Source organism: Mesoplodon densirostris, chromosome 1, assembly GCF_025265405.1.
Source record: "Mesoplodon densirostris isolate mMesDen1 chromosome 1, mMesDen1 primary haplotype, whole genome shotgun sequence".
NCBI lineage: Eukaryota > Metazoa > Chordata > Mammalia > Artiodactyla > Ziphiidae > Mesoplodon > Mesoplodon densirostris.
In genome coordinates, this window is record NC_082661.1 from 20,088,661 (window position 1) to 20,108,574 (window position 19,914).

Sequence of the window (19,914 nt, forward strand, 5' to 3'; positions counted from 1 at the left end):
TGGAATTGTATAAAAATAAATAAAAATAAATATATATATACACACAAAAAAAGGATCTCAGATGATTTTTTAAACTAAAGATTCTGATTGACTGCAAAGAGCCTCCTCTCTCTCCTTCACGGGGCCATTCTCCAGCTTTAAAATATGGGAAGGTCAGTCTATCAGCAAGGGAGCCGTTACATTACTAGGGAATTCAGCTGTTGGAACAGCCATCCAGATTTCCATGGAAACGCTGCTTGGGGGGATGAGCTGGCAGGGTCAGCTTCCACTTTGCTGGGAGAAAAGACTGCCAGCATCTCTGAAAATACTGTTTTAGCCTTTAGGTTTTTCCCAGCAAAGGTTCAGTAAGCAGGCCAGAGAGCTGTCTCCTGACTTCCCACCAGTGGGAAGGAGACACACAGGGTCAGAGGTTTCCGAAAAATGGAGGAGGTGGGTTTCCAGAGCACCAGGTAAAAAAACCAGAGGGGCCAGCCAGGGGGCCAGGTCTGGGCTGAGTCACCACTTTCAAACTCTACTCTCTTTGAGACACTCACCTTGCTGAGGCCCCCGGGGGCGTGATGCCAAGTTGAGGTTCTCTGCTGCCTCCAGCCTCTCCCTACACCTGTCCAAGCTGGTCGGTTTGCCTCTGGTGCTCGCCTGAACTCTTCCCTCTCACAGGTCCCCAACAGTGGTCTCCTTGCCAGCGACCACTTGCCCCAAGGTTTACACGTGATCCTCTTATGTTCTGTTTTTCCTTCCTTTCTGTGCCTCAGTTTCCTCACTGATAAAACGTCAGCGTCCAACTCAGATAATCTCTCTACCCTTCTGCCTTTAGTGCGGAGGACAGAATGCGCAGTTTAGTCTTATCTACCATTGAAAGAAAAAAAGCAAAAATTAAAAGAAAACACACAATCTCGACCTAGTCTGCCTGCCTGTGGTCAGGAATAGAACAGGAACCATCTTCCAGGGGCAGAGCTGGGGCGGCCGCCTCCGGGCGAGTGTTTCAGCTTGAGGAAGTAGCACCAGGCTCCCCCCTGACCTTCTCAAGGGCTTCTCCAGGGCTGCAGCTGAGCCTCATTTCCCCCCAGCACCTTTTCCCAGACCCTTCCAATAGATGGCAGACCCTGCAGCCTGTTCTGTCTGGGGCCTGAAGCCACTGAACTTTCAGTATCGCAGAGCCTGGTGGGAAGGAGCCCTGTGCTGCATAACATTTAATATCAAAGTCTGCACACGGGGTCAACTCTGACATGCCCTTAACCTTCTGCCCAGTTGGAAAGGGTCCACCTACAAACACCTGGCAACCCTCAGATGCTCCTCAGTCCTGCAGTCTTTTCATTTGTGTGCCCTGCCTCCAAGAGACCATTTATAAACCATCCCGCGGGCTTCCCTGGTGGCGCAGTGGTTGAGAGTCCGCCTGCCGATGCAGGGGACACGGGTTCGTGCCCCGGTCCGGGAAGATCCCACGTGCTGCGGAGTGGCTGGGCCCGTGAGCCATGGCCGCTGAGCCTGCGCGTCCGGAGCCTGTGCTCCTCAATGGGAGAGGCCACAACAGTGAAAGGCCCGCGTACCGCAAACAACAACAACAACAACAAAAAACAAAAAAAAACCCATCCCGCTATGAGGCTGCTGGAGCCCAGAGTGTAGGCCCCAAACAAAGGGCGAGTCAAGGGCAGATGCCACTTCCTTGTTTTGGTGTCTCCCAAGCCAACCATTTACGGCTGGGAGGCCAACCTTCAACGGAAGCCCTGACCTTCTGCTGTTTTAACCGGAGGGGGAAGATGCTTCTGTTTTCATTTTTACTTAAAGTGAGTCTAGACCAAATTTAATGTCCAGAGTAGAACAAACCCTGGCATCTCCTGAAATCAAGAGGAAAGAAATACATTAGGGGGGAACTTATCAGAGCTTCCAAAATGAAGGGCTCTTTTCCTCCTCAAATTTTATTCTAAGGCATGAATCTGGTGGGCTTCTAGAACGACAGAGAGGATGAAAGAGTTATGGTCCAGCTGGAGGAACTCCCAGCTTCTGTCCCACTGACTGTCTAGGGTTCCCCCCTCCAGGACTGCAGGACCCGACTCAGCTCCGCACACAAACAGGACGCCAGGCAGAGAAACTGCTCCAGGTTCACTGGCGTGGTTCTCAACCCAGGAGTCTCCGTGAAATCTTTTTTTTTTTTGGAAGACTCAGCCTGGCTTGACCTGTCCTATCCCATCAAGAATCGGAACACTGTGAAAATCCCTGAGAAGTTGGATTTTATGAAAAGGAAATGCCCCTGGGCACAGAAGGAGGGGGTGGGGGCGGGGAGGAAGAGAGAGAAGCACACTGAAGGACTGTTTGAAGGAAACAGGAGTCGACAGGGAGAGAGTGGGTGCCCCCCAGCAGACGGACACACCGCGGTGAGGCCTCCGGCAGGCGCTTCAGGGGCATTTCATGAGTCTCTGAGGACGGACCCAGGCCACGTGGCCTGCCTGGTCTTCCCTCCTCTCTGGCCTTAGTTCCTGCCCCGGAGGGCAGGGAGGCCCCACCTCTCAGACCCTCCTCTCCCCGCTTGCAGCAGTGGCAGGGATGTCAGAGCTTTTTCCTTTCAAAGTGTGGCACGACTCCGCTGTCCTCGGGCCGAGGGCTGCCTGCCCGTTCTGTCTCCATCAGGCCCTCCTCGGCCAGCTGGGACAAGTACTTCTGTGGGACAAAGACGGGGGGCAGAGAGAGTGGTGAGCTGGCGGGAGAGGAAGGGGGTGTGCCTCGGCCCCCCTCTCCTATCACCTTGCCCAGTGGGTGGGACCCCTCTTCTTCCTCCCCAGATCCTTCCAGGGCTCCAGGACCCATGCTAAGTGATGAGCTCCGCCCCCTGTACGTTAGTTTACAAATGACCCATAGAGAAGGTAGAAAGCACAGATCCTAACCAGAGCAAACACATCCATAGGCCTTATCCCAGACCAAGTGCTATTCTGCTTTTCTTCTATAAACTCATTTAATGCTCACAACAACTCTACTTGTTTTCCAGAAAGATTTCTAGTATCCAGGCAGCACATCACGTGTAAAAGGCAGAGTGATGAGACAGGGAGGCTGGAAGGGTGGGGAGGGGAGCGGCTCTGTCCTATAGCGACTGTGAAAGACAAAACCGCAGCCTGACGTTGGAGACTCCAGCAGACAGGCTGGCAGGCTCAGTGCCTCGGAGGCTCCGTGGTGGGGGCCTACCTCCGCCCTGCCCCAGAGCACTCACTGCTCCCGCTGGCCCCCAGCCCAACTCGGCGAGCCTGTTGGGCTGCTCCTGGGATTCTGGATTCAACGCAGTGAGGTGGAACCGGAAAATGCCTGGCGCCCCAGCTGCATATCCTCTGATGGCCGGGGCAGCCAAGGGCAGTGCAAAGAGCACTGGATTAAGAGTCAGCAGGGTTAAGTCCCCCGCAGTGGTCAGGTGTGTGGGCTTTGCCATCAGATGACCCGGGTTCAAATGCTAGCTCTCAGCAGGCAAGTTCTCCAATATCTTCGACTGTAAAGTGTGAGTAATACAGTAACTACTGCATAAGGTTGCTGTGAAGTCCAAGAGAGGCACCATAAAGGACTGAGCACACTGCCTGGCATGGAATAAACACTCAGCAACGTTGCCCTTTATCATTAGTGGCACCAGCTGTCTGATTTGGGGAAAGTCCCTCATCTTTTCCCAGCTTCAGACCCAAAACCGTTAAATGGGAGAAATGGTATCTTCCTCCTTCCTCCTCCAGGGTTGATTTTGAGGGTCAGACAAGATGATGTGCTTGAGGTGACGGGGTCGACCCGCTCTCTTTAGGAGAGACTGTGGTTGGCTGAGTGGTGGGTGAGACTGACGGGGAGAAGGGCAGACCGTAGGTCTCTCCGGGCCAGGCTGCTGATGGAGGGCCGGGTTCTCCTCCACCTCGTCTCAGGGAAGGCATGCGGGTGGGTGGACCACCAATGGACCGAGCAGGCGTCTAGTTTTCCCATCTAGCACTGACTCCACCTGCTATTCCAATCACTCTGGTGGGTTCTCTCAGAGCATGACCAGCAGTGGGCACAGCCGGGATTGCAGAGAGAAAATGAAGGTTCCTTCTACCCTGCCTCAAAGAACAACCTGACTCCTACCTTAAGGCCTCCTGGGGGTGCTAGGTTTACAAGTTGCCTGACTTAGGTGTCAGCCAGCACCTGCTACTTGGGGCTGAATTCCTCCCTTTTCACACGTGTAACATGGAGTGTGGTGCAGTAGGTGCGACTGTGTGGACAGAGACATTCTGTCAAGGCCACTTCCCAGACAGGAAGAAACCCTATCTGGGTAGCCTGCGATGGAGGCTCCCATCTTCAGGACAGGTGCGCCAGGGCAGCCTGAACTGCATTTGGCGAGCGTAAGGGGCTTAGCCGGCATCTGGATCTGACATGCCTGGGACCACAGGAATGGTCTGCTGTGGGGAGGCGAGTCTGCCTGGGGGTTTAGCCCAGAGGCCCTGAACATAGTGCAGTCGGCTGCCCTGCAAAAAAACACAGGGTTTAGAATTCAAGGCCCTGGCAAGTCTGCACTCACTCTTCCTACCTTCCTGGGTGACCCTGAGCTGTGTGTCTCCTTGGGGGCTACACAATCCAGCCGAGAATGCCGGATGAGATCACAGGTTCTCATGTTGAAGGATCATAATCTGCTGGAAAGACTTTTTAAAATGCAGATTCTCAGGCCCCACGCTAGAGAGAGAATGAATAAGCAAGTATAGGGTAGGTCCAAGAAGCTACATTTTAAAAAGATTCCAGCTGGTGTGAAGACCAAGGTTTGGGAAAATCAGGACCGGATGATCTTCAAGACCCCATCCAGCCGTGCCGTTCTAGAGGTTTAATCTTGTTGGGGGTGAGGGATGATGATGTCTTCAGGGTAGACAGCTGCCCTCGGCTGGCGCCGGGTAGCCCACTCTGAACCCTTGGCCTGGCCAAATCACTGCCCGCCCCCAGGAGAGGCTGGGACCTGGGGCCCAGACCTTGTGGCTTCCTTGGTCATGAACAGCTGCTTTCCAGAGGGAAATCAAGAGGCTTAAATGACCTGAGTTTGGGCATAGCCAAGGACTGTCCCTTGCACATGGTGACCCAGGCCATGACATGGGTCTCAGTTTGCAAGACCAGCTTAGTAGAGTGAGAAGAGGAAAGGGATTAAGAATCAGGCAATCTGGCCCCAGGCCTAGTAACTCACCACCTACATGGCCTTGGACACATCCAAGGCTTGGACAGATCCTTGGCTTCTCTGGGCGCCAGTTTCCTCAATTATAAAACAAGAGAACTGGCCCATATCTGAGTTTTCTTAACTGGGGTACACATTCAACTCATGTGGAGAACTTTCTCAAATTACATATTTGAGAAAGTTCTCAAATTCTACTGAACACCTGGCCTAGGTAGTATAAATACTTTTGAAACACTGTCTAGGGGATTTTGGTTCACATCCCCGGGTAAGAACCACCAGAGCAGCCATTCTTTAACAATTAAACTGATAGTAATGCCTGCTCTGGAATTCGGGCATGCTGCTACCGCAGGGGTGTTCTAATGTCAAGGCCTTGTGCCTCAAAAATGTAGTTTGATTCCTTGTAGTAAAAACAGGAGGTGCCTTGATATACTTACCCCTCAGTGTCTGATCTTCCATGAGTTGTATTACATTACTAATCCCCAGCTTATACCAGAAGTTATATGAAAATCACATTCTAATATGCTATATATTATATAGGTATATCTTATAGGATATATTGCTATATCTTGTGATTTTAAGAAGTGTTTTTTCCACACATTAACCGTTCTGAAATTGAGATGCATTTTTACAGTTGATGGAGTCTCACCGTTTAATTTGTAACATTTATTTCCTTGTTGATATCAAAAAATAGTGGTGTGTCTTACCACTGATGGCACCTTAGATTAGATAAAATATGGTATATAGGGTATTTTTTATATGCCACGGTTAATATACTATGAAACGTACTTATTTTATTTTTTGCTTATCTCCTACGCTAGATGGAAGGTCCATGACGTCAGGGATTGCTGTCCGCCTTTTTTGTTGTTGCCTACCCAGTGCCTAGAATAGCGTCTGGTCCATGGTATGCCTGTGATAATAGCTGCAGTATGGATGGACATTTCAATAGAACATAATAGTGGGTTTTATTCTAGCAAACAAGGATAGTGCACAGGGGAAGAGAAACATAGAGAAATATCTGCATCTGGAACATCCAGGTGAAAAGGGACCAGACCCAACCAGGGGCCAGGTGAACACTAACAAGTCATTCGGTCTAGAGGGAGAGGGAGTTGCAAAAAAACCCAAGCCAAACAGAATGTTTTGTACCAAGGTGGAGACAGATGCTCTGAGAGCATGTGGGAAGCAGCTACCATACGGAGCCACCTGGTGGAGTCAGGACTGAGAGAACAGGAGGAGTTTTCCATGAGATGGAAGGAGACAGCAATGCACAGAATCTGAGACCGGGGAGCACTCCCCACACCCTCCCCGGGCGCTAGGCAAGGAAGGCCGACGGTTACCTGTAAGTTCCGGTAGTGGACAGCACTGCGACAGTGGCTCATCTTTGCCATCTCCTCGCTCGTGTAGAACAGCCCACACAGTTTGCAATAAAAGCCGGTCCTGGGCACCACGAACTCCACCCCTGCAGAAGGATTGGAGGTGGACAGGGAGGCAATTAGGAAGGTGGAGGGAGGCCCCCCGGGGTCCAGAGAGCAGTCAGGTGGTAACAGGAGCAGTGCACTCCAGCCCTTGATTACTGTGGACTTTGGCTGGTTACCCAGTTTCTTCAGGCCTCAGTTTCCTCATTTGCAAAACAGGCACGAAGAAAATAGCATCATCTTCATTCACACGCAGCTGTGAATGTGAGGGATGTACTCCCTGAAGTGTGATGGAGGGCTTAGCAGTTATATGCTCCGCAACTGCCTTTGGGAAGTAGGTCCAGGCTCTACTACAATCAGCCTACTTCCAGGGAAAGGAGAAGGAAGGAGGTTTCTTACATTTCCCTGGGTGGATTTTGCTTCTCCACACTGTACCCCTCTCTGCAGCTGTTGGCCAGGACTCTGGAAGAATGCTCTCTCTTTTTTTTTTATAAAGTGAATGGTGTTTTTAAACATTTATTTAATTAATTTATTTATTTTTGGCTGTGTTGTGTCTTCGTTGCTGCGCATGGGCTTTCTCTAGTTGCAGTGAGCAGGGGCTACTCTTGTTGCGGAGCATGGGCTCTAGGCGCGTGGGCTTCAGTAGTTGCAGCACGTGGGCTCAGTAGCTGTGGCTCGTGGGCTCTAGAGCACAGGCTCAGTAGTTGTGGCGCACGGGCTTAGCTGCTCCGTGGCATGTGGGATCTTTCCGGACCAGGGCTTGAACCCGTGTCCCCTGCATTGGCAGGCGGATTCTTAGCCACTGTGCCACCAGGGAAGCCCAAAAATGCTCTCATTTTTGTTTGCTTATTTTAGAATTATGTTCATTAAAGAAAAATTTTAAAGATAAAAGTGAGGAAAAATCACCCAGAGTCATTCCAATCAAAATATTTTCTTCCACACTATCTACATAGAGAGCCTTTCTGCGGGGGAGGGGGACATTTTTAATCACACCCTAAGTGTAATCCTATCTCCTCCTTTTTCCATGTGATGATCTATCATAAACATTTTTCCATCTTTCTCCAGTCTTTACATCTGAACCATTCATTAGTAGCATTTTATTTATGATGCGTTAAATAAAAGTCCCAGGATTCTGGGAGGCGTTTTGATTCTGAGGAAGGGAAATGTTGGCTCAACAGCCAGACAAGTGACAGTGTCACAGCCCAGAGGATTCATCTTTGAAGTGGGACGGTGGCCGCTCCAGCCTCCACCAAGGTGTTTGAGCATCACAGTTCAAACTGAGAAGGCACAGACCAGAGGCTAAGAATCTGTGTAGCCTGGGGAGAGCTGGCTGAACCCCTCCTGGGTCTCAGTTTCCTCAGGCACCTGATCGTGAAGGACCAGCTAAAGAACAGAGTGTGAGGGCCATGATGAGCAGGACGCACTGTGGAACTAAAGGAAAGGGGCTAGCCACTCAGGACACCCAGATCCCGCCTTCAGACTGGGGCTGCTCCCTATGTGCTGACCCACTTCAGCTGGGCTTTCCTGCTGCCCATCTGGTTGGTTCTGCTGGGGGTGGGGGAAGGTTGGAGATCTGGCCCCAAGGGGTGGCAGGGAGAGCGGGGCTAGAAGCAGCACACCAGGGCCAGAGCAGCTTCTTGCAGAGAGGGGGACAGGCCAAGGCACTGCGTGTGACCACAACCCTGGGCCTTGCTTCACTTTCATTCTGCTTCCTGACAGACAGAGCTAAGTGCACAGGAGACCCTGTCATAGAGGAGCAGCTTAGACTTGTAATTATAACTTTATTTTTCCATTTCAAAAGAGCCACTTATCAGGGGCTTCCCTGGTGGTGCAGTGGTTGAGAATCTGCCTGCCAATGCAGGGGACACGGGTTCGAGCCCTGGTCTGGGAAGATCCCACATGCCACAGGGCAACTAGGCCCGTGAGCCACAACTACTGAGCCTGAGCATCTGGAGCCTGTGCTCCACAACAAGAGAGGCCGCGACAGTGAGAGGCCTGCGCACCGCAATGAAGAGCGGCCCCTGCTCGCCGCAACTAGAGAAAGCCCTTGCACGGAAACGAAGACCCAACACAGCCAAAACGAACGAACGAACTAAAAAAAAAAAAAAAAAAGCCACTTATCAGTGTGGAGGGGCAGGCCTAGAGGGAGGAGGGAGCCTGGGAGGCCTGCCTGCGGCCTGCCTTGACTGATGGCTCCTCTGTGGTCTGGAGCCTGGGCGGCCTCAGCCGGTTCTAACTGCCACACAGCAAGCCGAGCCCTCAGCCGTCTCCAGAGGTCCCCAGGGGCGGGCCCAGCTGCCCAAGGGGAGGCCGAGTGTCCTTCCCCTCCCCACCGTCCTCCCACCCTCACTGCAAAGGATGGGAAAGCATTGGCTTTGCCTGTGTGTGGCCAGCCCACCCCTCCACCTCCCCCGGGCCCTGGCTCCTGGCTATGGCTGGCAAACGAGCTTAAGCAAGGCCTGCCTTTGTCCTCTGTTCCTGCAAAATACTTCTCCCCTTTGTTGCTGCTCTATGGGGAGCTGAGGCCCACACAAGACAAGAGAAGGGCAACCAGAAAAGGAGAAGCACCACCCGAGGCCACGTGGAGCAGGCACAGACCTGTGATCAGAGCCTCTCCCTGTGTCCTGTCCCAGACCCTGCAGGATGGGCCAATTGGGTAAAACCAGGAAAGAAGCCTTGAGGTTTTCACTGCAGACCCTGCTGGGGCCTCCAGAATCTTCCAGGTTTCCCAAGAGGCCTTCTAGTCCCTGTCCTTGGCCCCCCAAAAGGGGTGCAGCTGGCCTCAGAAGCCACGACAGAGTGTGAAGCAGGGTCTGAGCTGTGCCCCTTTTGACCCCAGCAGCACAGCTACCATCTGTAGTGATATTTCACTTGAACAAAGGCATCCACTGGGGAAAACAAAACAAAACAAAAAAGCTTAGAAGCCACAGTATACTGGAGAGAAAATGGAATATGGAATTTAGAGTCAGATAGACCTAGCTCTTTGACTCACATTGTGTGATCTCAGGTATGTTATTTAACCTCTCTGAGATCAGTTTCTTCATCTAGGATACAGGAATAATAATACCACAAATGGTGTTATTGGGAAGCACCTATCATTTTGCCTGGTGCTTAGAAAATATTAGTTTCCACGGGGGCTTCCCTGGTGGCACAGTGGTTGGGAGTCCGCCTGCCAATGCAAGGGACACAGGTTTAATCCCTGGTCCGGGAAGATCCCATATGCTGCGGAGCAACTAAGCCCATGTGCCACAACTACTGAGCCTGCGCTCTAGAGCCTGTGAGCCACAATTACTGAGCCCACGTGCTGCAACTACTGAAGTCCGCGTGCCTAGAGCCCATGCTCTGCAACAAGAGAAGCCACTGTAGTGAGAAGCCCGCGTGCCGCAACAAAGGGTAGCCCCTGATCGTCGCGACTAGAGAAAGCCCACGTGCGATAATGAAGACCCAATGTGGCCAAAAATAAATAAATAAAAATAATTTTTTTAAAAAAGCATTAAGGGGCCTCCCTGGTGGCGCAGTGGTTGGGAGTCCGCCTGCCAATGCAGGGGATGCAGGTTCATGCCCCGGTCCGGGAGGATCCCATATGCCGTGGAGCGGCTGGGCCTGTGAGCCATGGCCGCTGAGCCTGCGCATCCGGAGCCTGTGCTCCGCAACGGGGGAGGCCACGGCAGTGAGAGGCCCGTGTACCGCAAAAAAAAAAGCATTAAAAGAATATTAGTTTCCAGACACGTGTTAAACCTTTCTGCACAGAGGCCAGAAGGCCCTCCAGCCTTTCACCAGAGCCGCCTGGAGAACCCAGACTCCACGGCCGCCCGCAACTCTCCTCCCTGCCTCCACTGGCCTCTGGGGCTCGTTGGGCAGGTGGTCAGAGACAGCTCTGAGGAAGGAGAAGCTGAGGCAGGATCCCCAAACGCCTGGGAACTCACTCTTGAGTAACGGGCGGTTGCATGGGCACTAGGATACCAACACTGCCTTGGGATGCCTCTGGAATGTGAGGGCCAGGGGAAGCAGCAGTGTCAAGAAAAAACTGCCACAGCCCCAGTGAGTTCTGGAGCAACCTGGTCCTCCCATTTTTCAGCCTCTACTAAGTACAATAACTAAAGCTACGTCTGCCTTCTAATAACAGCTCCTGGCACTGGTAATTACAACTCTGTCATCCCAGCAAAGCCTGGGATGGGTGGCGGGGGAGCTTGCATTTTGCAGGCAATGCCCTTTGGTTCTGGGGAGAGCAGGACTTGGCAGGCTCACACTGGCTGGGGTCACCCAGAGCTGGCCTGAAACACATAGGGTGCCCTTCCCACCCCCATGTCCAGTCCAGCCCCTAAGCAGCAGGACTCTGCCCCCCTCTCCTCCTCATTTTGCCTCCCTGCTCTCCACAGGGACCAAGCCTGAGCCGTTCCCCCACCCCTAGAAGTCTCTCTGCTAGGAACAGACCATGGAGGGTGAAGGGTTATGTAGCCCCAGTGAGAGGAAGCATCGTAGGTCTCAATAACTATTTCATAAATGAATAACAATAGACAACCTGTATTAAGCACCTTCTACTGGAAAACACTGAGACCTTACCAGTACTCATTCAGCTAATCCTCAAAATAATCCTACGTGGTAGGCATCTATTACCAGCCCTTATTTAGAGATGAAGAAAGCCAAGGAGAGAGGTTAAATAAGCAGCTTTTTGTCCCACAGCCAGCTGGGATTTGAACCCAGAGAGTCAGATTCCACAGTCTGTGCTCTTAACCACTGCACACAATTGCCTTTCTTCCACTGTGCTGCCTGAACTGTAGGAACAAGAGGGTCTCCAATTAGGAATCCTCAGTTCTGACATGAGCTTGCTGTGTGATCTTAGGTAAGAAAGTCTCTGGGCTTCAGTTTCCTCACCTGTCAAATGCAGAAAATAGTACCGTATGCCCCCTACTGAGATGGATGAGACAATAGGTCTCAAAGCTAATCAGAGGGGAGACCTTCAAGATGCGGGAGGAGTAAGACGTGGAGATCACCTTCCTCCCCACAAATACATCTACACGTGGAACAACTCCTATAGAACACCTACTGAACGCTGGCACAAGACCTCAGACTTCCCAAAAGGGAACAGATACATGAGGGCGGCCTACATACAGAGGCGGGGCCAAACCAAAGCTGAATCCCAGGTGCTGTGCGAACAAAGAAGAGAAAGAGAAATTTCTTGGTGCGGACTCAGGAGCAGCGTATTAAATCCCCACAATCAACTGGATGAAATCCGCATCTGCAGAATACCTGAATGGACAACAAATGTTCCCAAAATCGAGGCGGTGGACTTTGGGAGCAACTGTAGACCTGGGGTTTGCTTTCTGTGTCTGATTTGTTCCTCGTTTTTATGTCCATCTTAGTTTAGTTTTCAGTGCTTGTCATCATTGATGGATTTGTTTATTGGTTTGGTTGCTCTCTTCTTCTTTTTTTAAAAATTATTATTATTTTTTCCATTTTTTCTCTTTTTGTGAGTGTGTATGTATATGTTTCTTTGTGTTATTTTGTCTGTTTAGATTTGCTCTTACCATTTGTCTTAGGCTTCTAACTGTTTGGGTTTCTTTGCTGTTGTTGTTTGTTTTCTTTTTATGCGTGTGTGTGTATATGATTCTTTGTGTGATTTTTGTCTGTTTAGTTTTGCTTTTACCCTTTTGTTTGGGGTTCAATCTGTTCATTTTTTTCTTCCTATTTTTTTCTTCCTTTTATTCTGAACTGTGTGGCTGGCAGGGTCTTGGTGCTCCAGCTGGGTGTCAGGCCTGAGCCTCAGAGGTGGGAGAGCCGAGCCCAGGAGATTGGACCACCAGAGACCTCCTAGCCCCATGTAATATCAATCAGTGACGGCTCTCCCAGAGATTTCTGTCTCAACACTAAGACCCAGCTCCACCCAATGGCCAGCAAGCTCCTGTGCTGGACGCCCCATGCCAAACAACTAGCAAGACAGGAACATAACCCCATCCATTAGCAGAGAGGCTGCCTGAAGTCATACTAAGTTTACAGACACCCCAAAACATGCCACTGGATGTGGCCCTGCCCACCAGAAGGACAAGATCCAGCCCCACCCACCAGAACACAGGCACCCGTCCCCTCCACCAGGAAGCCTACACAACCTACTGAACCAACCTTACCCACTGGGGGCAGACACCCAAAACAACGGGAACTATGAACCTGCAGCCTGCGAAAAGGAGACCCCAAACACAGTAAGTTAAACAAAAAGAGAAGACAGAGAAATATGCAGCACATGAAGGAACAATGTAAAAACCCACCAGACCAAACAAAAGAGGAGGAAATAGGCAGTCTACCTGCAAAAGAATTCAGAGTAATGATAGTAAAGATGATCCAAAATCTTGGAAATAGAATGGAGAAAATACAAGAAATGTTTAACAAGGACCTAGAAGAACTAAAGAGCAAACAAACAATGATGAACAACACAATAAATGAAATTAAAAATTCTCTAGAAGGAATCAATAGCAGAATAACTGAGGCAGAAGAATGGATAAGTGACCTGGAAGACAAAGTAGTGGAAATAACTGCCACAGAGCAAAATAAAGAAAAAAGAATGAGAAGAATTGAGGACAGTCTTAGAGACCTATGGGACAACACTAAATGTACCAACATTCGAATAACAGGGGTCCCAGAAGAAGAAGAGAAAAGGGTCTGAGAAAATATTGAAAGAGATTATAGCTGAAAGCTTCCCTAATGTGGGAAAGGAAATAGTCAAGTCCAGGATATCCCATGCAGGATAAATCCAAGGAGAAACACGCCAAGACACATATTAATCAATCTATCAAAAATTACATACAAAGAAAAATATTAAAAGCAGCAAGGGAAAAACAACAAATAACATACAAAGGAATCCCCATAAGGTTAACAGCTGATCTTTCAGCAGAAACTCTGCAAGCCAAAAGGGAGTGGCAGGATACATTTAAAGTGATGAAAGGGAAAAACCTACAACCAAGATTACTCCACCCAGCAAGCATCTCATTCAGATTCCACAGAGAAATTAAAACCTTTACGGACAAGCAAAACTTAAGAGAATTCGGCACCACCAAACCTGCTTTACAACAAATGCTAAAGGAACGTCTCCAGGCAGGAAACACAGGAGAAGGAAAAGACCTACAAAAACAAACCCAAAACAATTAAGAAAATGTTAATAAGAACATACATATTGATAATTACCTTAAATGTAAATGGATTAAATGCTCCAACCAAGAGACATAGACTGGCTGAATGGATACAAAAACAAGACCCATATATATGCTGTCTACAATAGACCCACTTCAGACCTAGGGACATATACAGACCGAAAGTGAGGGGATGGAAAAAGACATTCCATGCAAATGGAAATCAAAAGAAAGCTGAAGTAGCAATACTCATATCAGACAAAACAGACTTTAAAATAAAGACTATTATGAGAGACAAAGAAGGACACTACATAATGATCAAGGGATCAATCAAAGAAGAAGATATAACAATTGTAAATATTTATGCACCCAACATAGGAGCACCTTAATACATAAGGCAAATGCTAACAGCCATAAAAGGAGAAATCGACAGTAACACAGTAAGAGTAGGGGACTTTAACACTTCACTTTCACCGATGGACAGATGATACAGAATGAAAATAAATAAGGAAACAGAAGCTTTAAATGACACATTAGACCAGATGGACTTAATTGATATTTATAGGACATTCCATCCAAAAACAACAGAATACACTTTCTTCTCAAGTGCACATGGAACATTCTCCAGGATAGATCATATCTTGGGTCACAAATCAAGCCTTGGTAAATTTAAGAAAACTGAAATTGTATCAAGTATCTTTTCTGACCACTACACTATGAGACTAGATATCTATTACAGGAAAAAAACTGTAAAAAATACAAACATATGGAGGCTGAACAATACGCTACTAAATAACCAAGAGATCACTGAAGAAATCAAAGAGGAAATCAAAAAGTACCTAGAAACAAATGACAATGAAAACAGAACGACGCAAAATCTATGGGATACAGCAAAAGCAGTTCTAAGAGGGAAGTTTATAGCAATAAAACCCAACCTCAAGAAACAAGAAAAATCTCAAATAAACAACCTAAACTCACACCTAAAGCAATTAGAGAAAGAAGAACAACAACAACAACAACAAAAAAAAACACCAAAGTTAGCAGAAGGAAAGAAATCATAAAGATAAGATCAGAAATAAATGAAAAAGAAATGAAGGAAATGATAGCAAAGATCAATAAAACTAAAAGCTGGTTCTTTGAGAAGAAAAACAAAATTGATAAACCATTAGCCAGACTCATCAAGAAAAAAAGAGAGAAGACTGAAATCAACAGAATTAGAAATGAAAAAGAAATAACAACTGACACTGCAAAACTACAAAGGATCATGAGAGATTACTACAAGCAACTATATGCCAATAAAATGGACAAACTGGAAGAAATGGACAAATTCTTAGAAAAATACAACCTTCCAAGGCTGAACCATGAAGAAATAGAAAATATGAACAGACCAATCATAAGCACTGAAATTGAAACTGTGATAAAAAATCTTCCAACAAACAAAAGCCCAGGAAGAGATGGCTTCACAGGTAATTTTATCAAACATTTAGAGAAAAGCTAACACCTATCCTTCTCAAACTCTTCCAAAATATAGCAGAGGGAGGAACATTCTGAAACTCCTTCTATGAGGCCACCATCACCCTGATACCAAAACCAGACAAATGTGTCACAAAAAAAGAAAACTATAGGCCAATATCACTGATGAACACAGATTCAAAAATCCTCAACAAAATACTAGCAAACAGAATCCAACAGCACATTAAAAGGATCATATACCATGATCAAGTGGGGTTTATCCCAGGAATGCAAGGATTCTTCAATATATGCGATTCAATCAATGTGATACACCATATTAACAAATTGAAGGATAAAAACCATGTGATAATCTCAATAGATGCAGAGAAAGCTTTGGAAAAAATTCAACACACATTTATGATAAAAACTCTACAGAAAGTAGGCATAGAGGGAACCTACCTCAACATAATAAAGGCCATATATGATAAACCCACAGACAACAACATTCTCAATGGTGAAAAATTGAAACCATTTCCACTAAGATCAGGCACAAGACAATGTTGCCCACTCTCACTGCTATTATTCAACATAGTTTTGGAAGCTTTAGCCATGGCAATCAGAGAAGAAAATGAAAAAAAAGGAATCCAAATCGGAAAAGAAGAAGTAAAACTGTCACTGTTTGCAGATGACATGATACTATACATAGAGGATCCTAAAGATGATACCAGAAAATTACTAGAGCTAATCGATGAATTTGGTAAAGTAGCAGGATACAAAATTAATGCACAGAAATCTCTTGCATTCCTATACACTAATGATGAAATATCTGAAAGAGAAATTGAGGGAACACTCCCATTTACCACTGCAACAAAAGGAATAAAATACCTAGGAATAAACCTTCCCAAGGAGACAAAAGTCATGTATGCAGAAAACTATAACACACTGATGAAAGAAATTAAAGATGATACAAACATATGGAGAGATATACCATGTTCTTGGATTGGAAGAATACATATTGAGAAAATGACTATACTACCCAAAGCAATCTACACATTCAATGCAATCCCTATCAAACTACCACTGTCATTTTTCACAGAACTAGAACAAAAAATTTCACAATTTGTATGGAAACACAAAAGACCCCGAATAGCCAAAGCAATCTTGAGAAAGAAAAACGGAGCTGGAGGAATCAGACTTCCTGACTTCAGACTATACTACAAAGCTACAGTAATCAAGGCAGTATGGTACTGGCACAAAAACAAAAATGTAGATCAATGGAACAGGATAGAAAGCCCAGAGATAAACCCACGCATATATGGTCACCTTATCTTTGATAAAGGAGGCAAGAATATACAACGGAGAAAAGACAGCCTCTTCAATAAGTGCTGCTGGGAAACTGGACAGTTACACGTAAAAGAATGAAATTAGAACACTCCCTAACACCATCCACAAAAATAAACTCAAAATGGATTAAAGATCTAAATGTAAGGCCAGACAGCATAAAACTCTTAGAGGAAAACATAGGCAGAACACTCTGTGACATAAATCACAGCAAGATCCTTTTTGACCCACCTCCTAGACAAATGGAAATAAAAACAAAAATTAATGAATGGGACCTAATGAAACTTAAAAGCTTTTGCACAGCAAAGGAAACCATAAACGAGACAATAAGACAACCCTCAGAATGGGAGAAAATATTTGCAAACGAAGCAACTGACAAAGGATTAATCTCCAAAATATACAAGCAGCTCATGGAGCTCAATATCAAAAAAACAAACAACCCAATCCAAAAATGGGCAGAAGACCTAAATAGACATTTCTCCAAAGAAGACATACAGATTGCCAACAAACACATGAAAAGATGCTCAACATCACCCATCATTAGAGAAATGCATATCAAAACTACAATGAGGTATCACCTCACACCAGTCAGGATGGCCATCACCAAAAAATCTACAAACAATAAATGCTGGAGAGGGTGTGGAGAAAACGGAACCCTCTTGCACTGTTGGTGGGAATGTAAATTGGTACAACCACTATGGAGAACAGTATGGAGGTTCCTTAAAAAACTAAAAATAGAACTACCATAGGACCCAGCAATCCCACTACTGGGCATATACCCTAAGAAAACCGTAATTCAAAAAGAGTCATGTACCACAATGTTCATTGCAGCACTATTTACACTAGCCAGGACACAGAAGCTACTAAGTGTCCATCGACAGATGAATGGATAAAGAAGATGTGGCACATATATACGATAGAATATTAGCCATAAAAAGAAATGAAACTGAGTTATTTGTAGTGAGCTGGATGGACCTAGAGTCTGTCATACAGAGAGAAGTAAGTCAGAAAGAGAAAAACAAATACCGTATGGTAACACATATATACGGAATCTAAAAAAAAATGGTTCTGATGAACCTAGGGGCAGGACAGGAATAAAGACGCAGACGTAGAGAATGGACCAAAGGACTTGGGGAGGGAGAAGGGTAAGCTGTGATGAAGAGTAGCACTGACATATATACACTCCCAAATGTAAAATAGATAGCTAGTGGGAAGCAGCTGCATAGCACAGGGAGATCAGCTCGGTGCTTTGTGACCACCTAGAGAGGTGGGATAAGGAGGGTGGGAGGGAGACACAAAAGCGAGGGGAGATGGGGATATATGTATACATATAGCTGATTCACTTTGTTATACAGCAGAAACTAACACGACATTGTAAAGCAATTACACTCCAATAAAGACGTTAAAAAAATTCTAATCGGAGAGTATAATCAAGAATAAAAGTGCAGGGCCTCCCTGGTGGCGCAGTGGTTGAGAGTCCGCCTGCCGATGCAGGGGATACGGGTTCATGCCCCGGTCTGGGAGGATCCCATATGCCGCGGAGCGGCTGGGCCCGTGAGCCATGGCCGCTGGGCCTGCGCATCCGGAGCCTGTGCTCCGCAACGGGAGAGGCCACAACAGTGAGAGGCCCACATACCGCAAAAAAGAAAAAAAAAAAAAAAAAAAAGAATAAAAGTGCAATATGTAATAGCCCCAAGCCAGAAATAACCCAAATGCCCATCAACAGCTGGATGAATAAACAAAATGTGATCTACCCATAACCACAATGCAACACTCCTCAACAATAAATAGAAACCAACTATCCATACACCCAACAATTTGGATGAATCTCAGAATAATTATTGAGTGAAAAAAGCCAGGCAACAAGAGTACATACTGTATAATTCCCTTTATATAAAATTCTAGAATGCAAACTAATATTTAGTGACAGGAAGGAGGGCAGTGGTTACTTGGGGATTGAGGGTGGGAGCGAGGGATTACAAAGGAGTATCAGGAAATATGGGGGTGAGGAGTATGTTCACTATGTTGGTTGTGGGGATGGTCTCACAGGTGTTTACATGTGTCACAATTCTTCAAATTGTGCATCTTATGTGCACTTCATTAACATCAATTATACCTCAATAGAGCTGTTTTAAAAACTAAAATGAGCTACCATTTTCCTCCTAACAGGTTGGCAAAGATTAAAAACTGATAAGATCCAGAGTTGGTGAGGATGTGGAGAATGAGGACTCTCACTTGAGGTAGCACTGAAAACTGGTATAATCTTTCTGGGGAGCAATTTAGTGGCAATTATGAAAATATGAAATACAAATACATATGGACATCCCCCCTCCCCCGGGCCAGGACGTTATCCTCCAGAAACCCTGGTTCACACACAAAGGTGACAGTGTGTTTGGAAGGCAACAAAGCTCAGAGGCAGCATGGCACAGGGACTCTAAGTGCCGGGGTTTGAATCCTGACTCCAGTTTGGGCTGTTCGTTAGCTTTGTAACCCTGCATCTCATTTCCTTTTTTTTTTTTTTTTTTTTTGCTGTACACGGGTCTCTCACTGCTGCGGCCTCTCCCGCCGCGGAGCACAGGCTCTGGACGCGCAGGCTCAGCGGCCATGGCTCACGGGCCCAGCCGCTCCACGGCATGTGGGATCTTCCCGGACCGCGGCACGAACCCGTGTCCCCTGCATCGGCAGGCGGACTCTCAACCACTGCACCACCAGGGAAGCCCTCATTTCTTATCTGTGATATAGGGATAAAAATATTACTTACCTCACAGGTGTTTTGAGAGTTCAATGAGAAAAATACTAGAAGTGGTGCCTACATGGTAAATGATAAAAGCCTAACTATTATAGCATTTTAATAATGGAAAAAAAATGAAAACATAATGTTCACCAGTAGAGGAATGGATCGAGAATGTATGGTACAGCTTTTAAGATGGAATATTTGCAGTGGTTAAGAAGAATGCATTCTCTATGTACTGATGTGAAGAGATCTCTAAGACCCACTGTTACATTATAAAAGCAAATTACACAACATTATGTGTATAGTTTGATCCTATTTTTGTGGGAGAAAAACTATCTGTGGGTATGACAGTGGCTACCTCTGGCGAGGGGGAGAGACTGGAGGGAAGAGATACAACATTTAATATTTACTTCATATGTTTTTTAAAATTGGTTATAATAATCTTTCACACTTTTTATAATAAAAAATAAAATAAAACATGAATTATAAGGTAGCAGGATTGATTCTTAATTTTTGCCTGTGTGTGTCGTATAGATTTCTAAGTTCCTAGATGCCAAGAGACTTGTGCTCCATTTTTCAGTTCCCCCTGAGTGTCTCACAGAGTGCCACGTTATCCAGGAGGGGTTGCTGACTAAGTGAATGCATAAATGAACTGTCTGGCACCTTTTTCCTGAAAGGCAGCCTTTGCAACTATTTTCCAGCATTAAC

General features: G+C 46.6%; 1 protein-coding gene across 1 annotated transcript in view; it reads right to left on the reverse strand.

Moving 5' to 3' along the window:
- Positions 1-2,544: 2,544 nt before the first annotated feature.
- The window catches only part of RBM20 (RNA binding motif protein 20), a 211,612-nt gene continuing 194,242 nt past the window's right edge, over positions 2,545-19,914 (reverse strand). The window contains exons 13-14 of the mRNA XM_060102461.1: positions 6,481-6,602; positions 2,545-2,655 (exon numbers count right to left, since the gene is read on the reverse strand). Of these exons, the coding sequence (XP_059958444.1) occupies positions 2,545-2,655; positions 6,481-6,602 (233 nt within the window). The remainder of the gene's footprint in view (positions 2,656-6,480; positions 6,603-19,914) is intronic.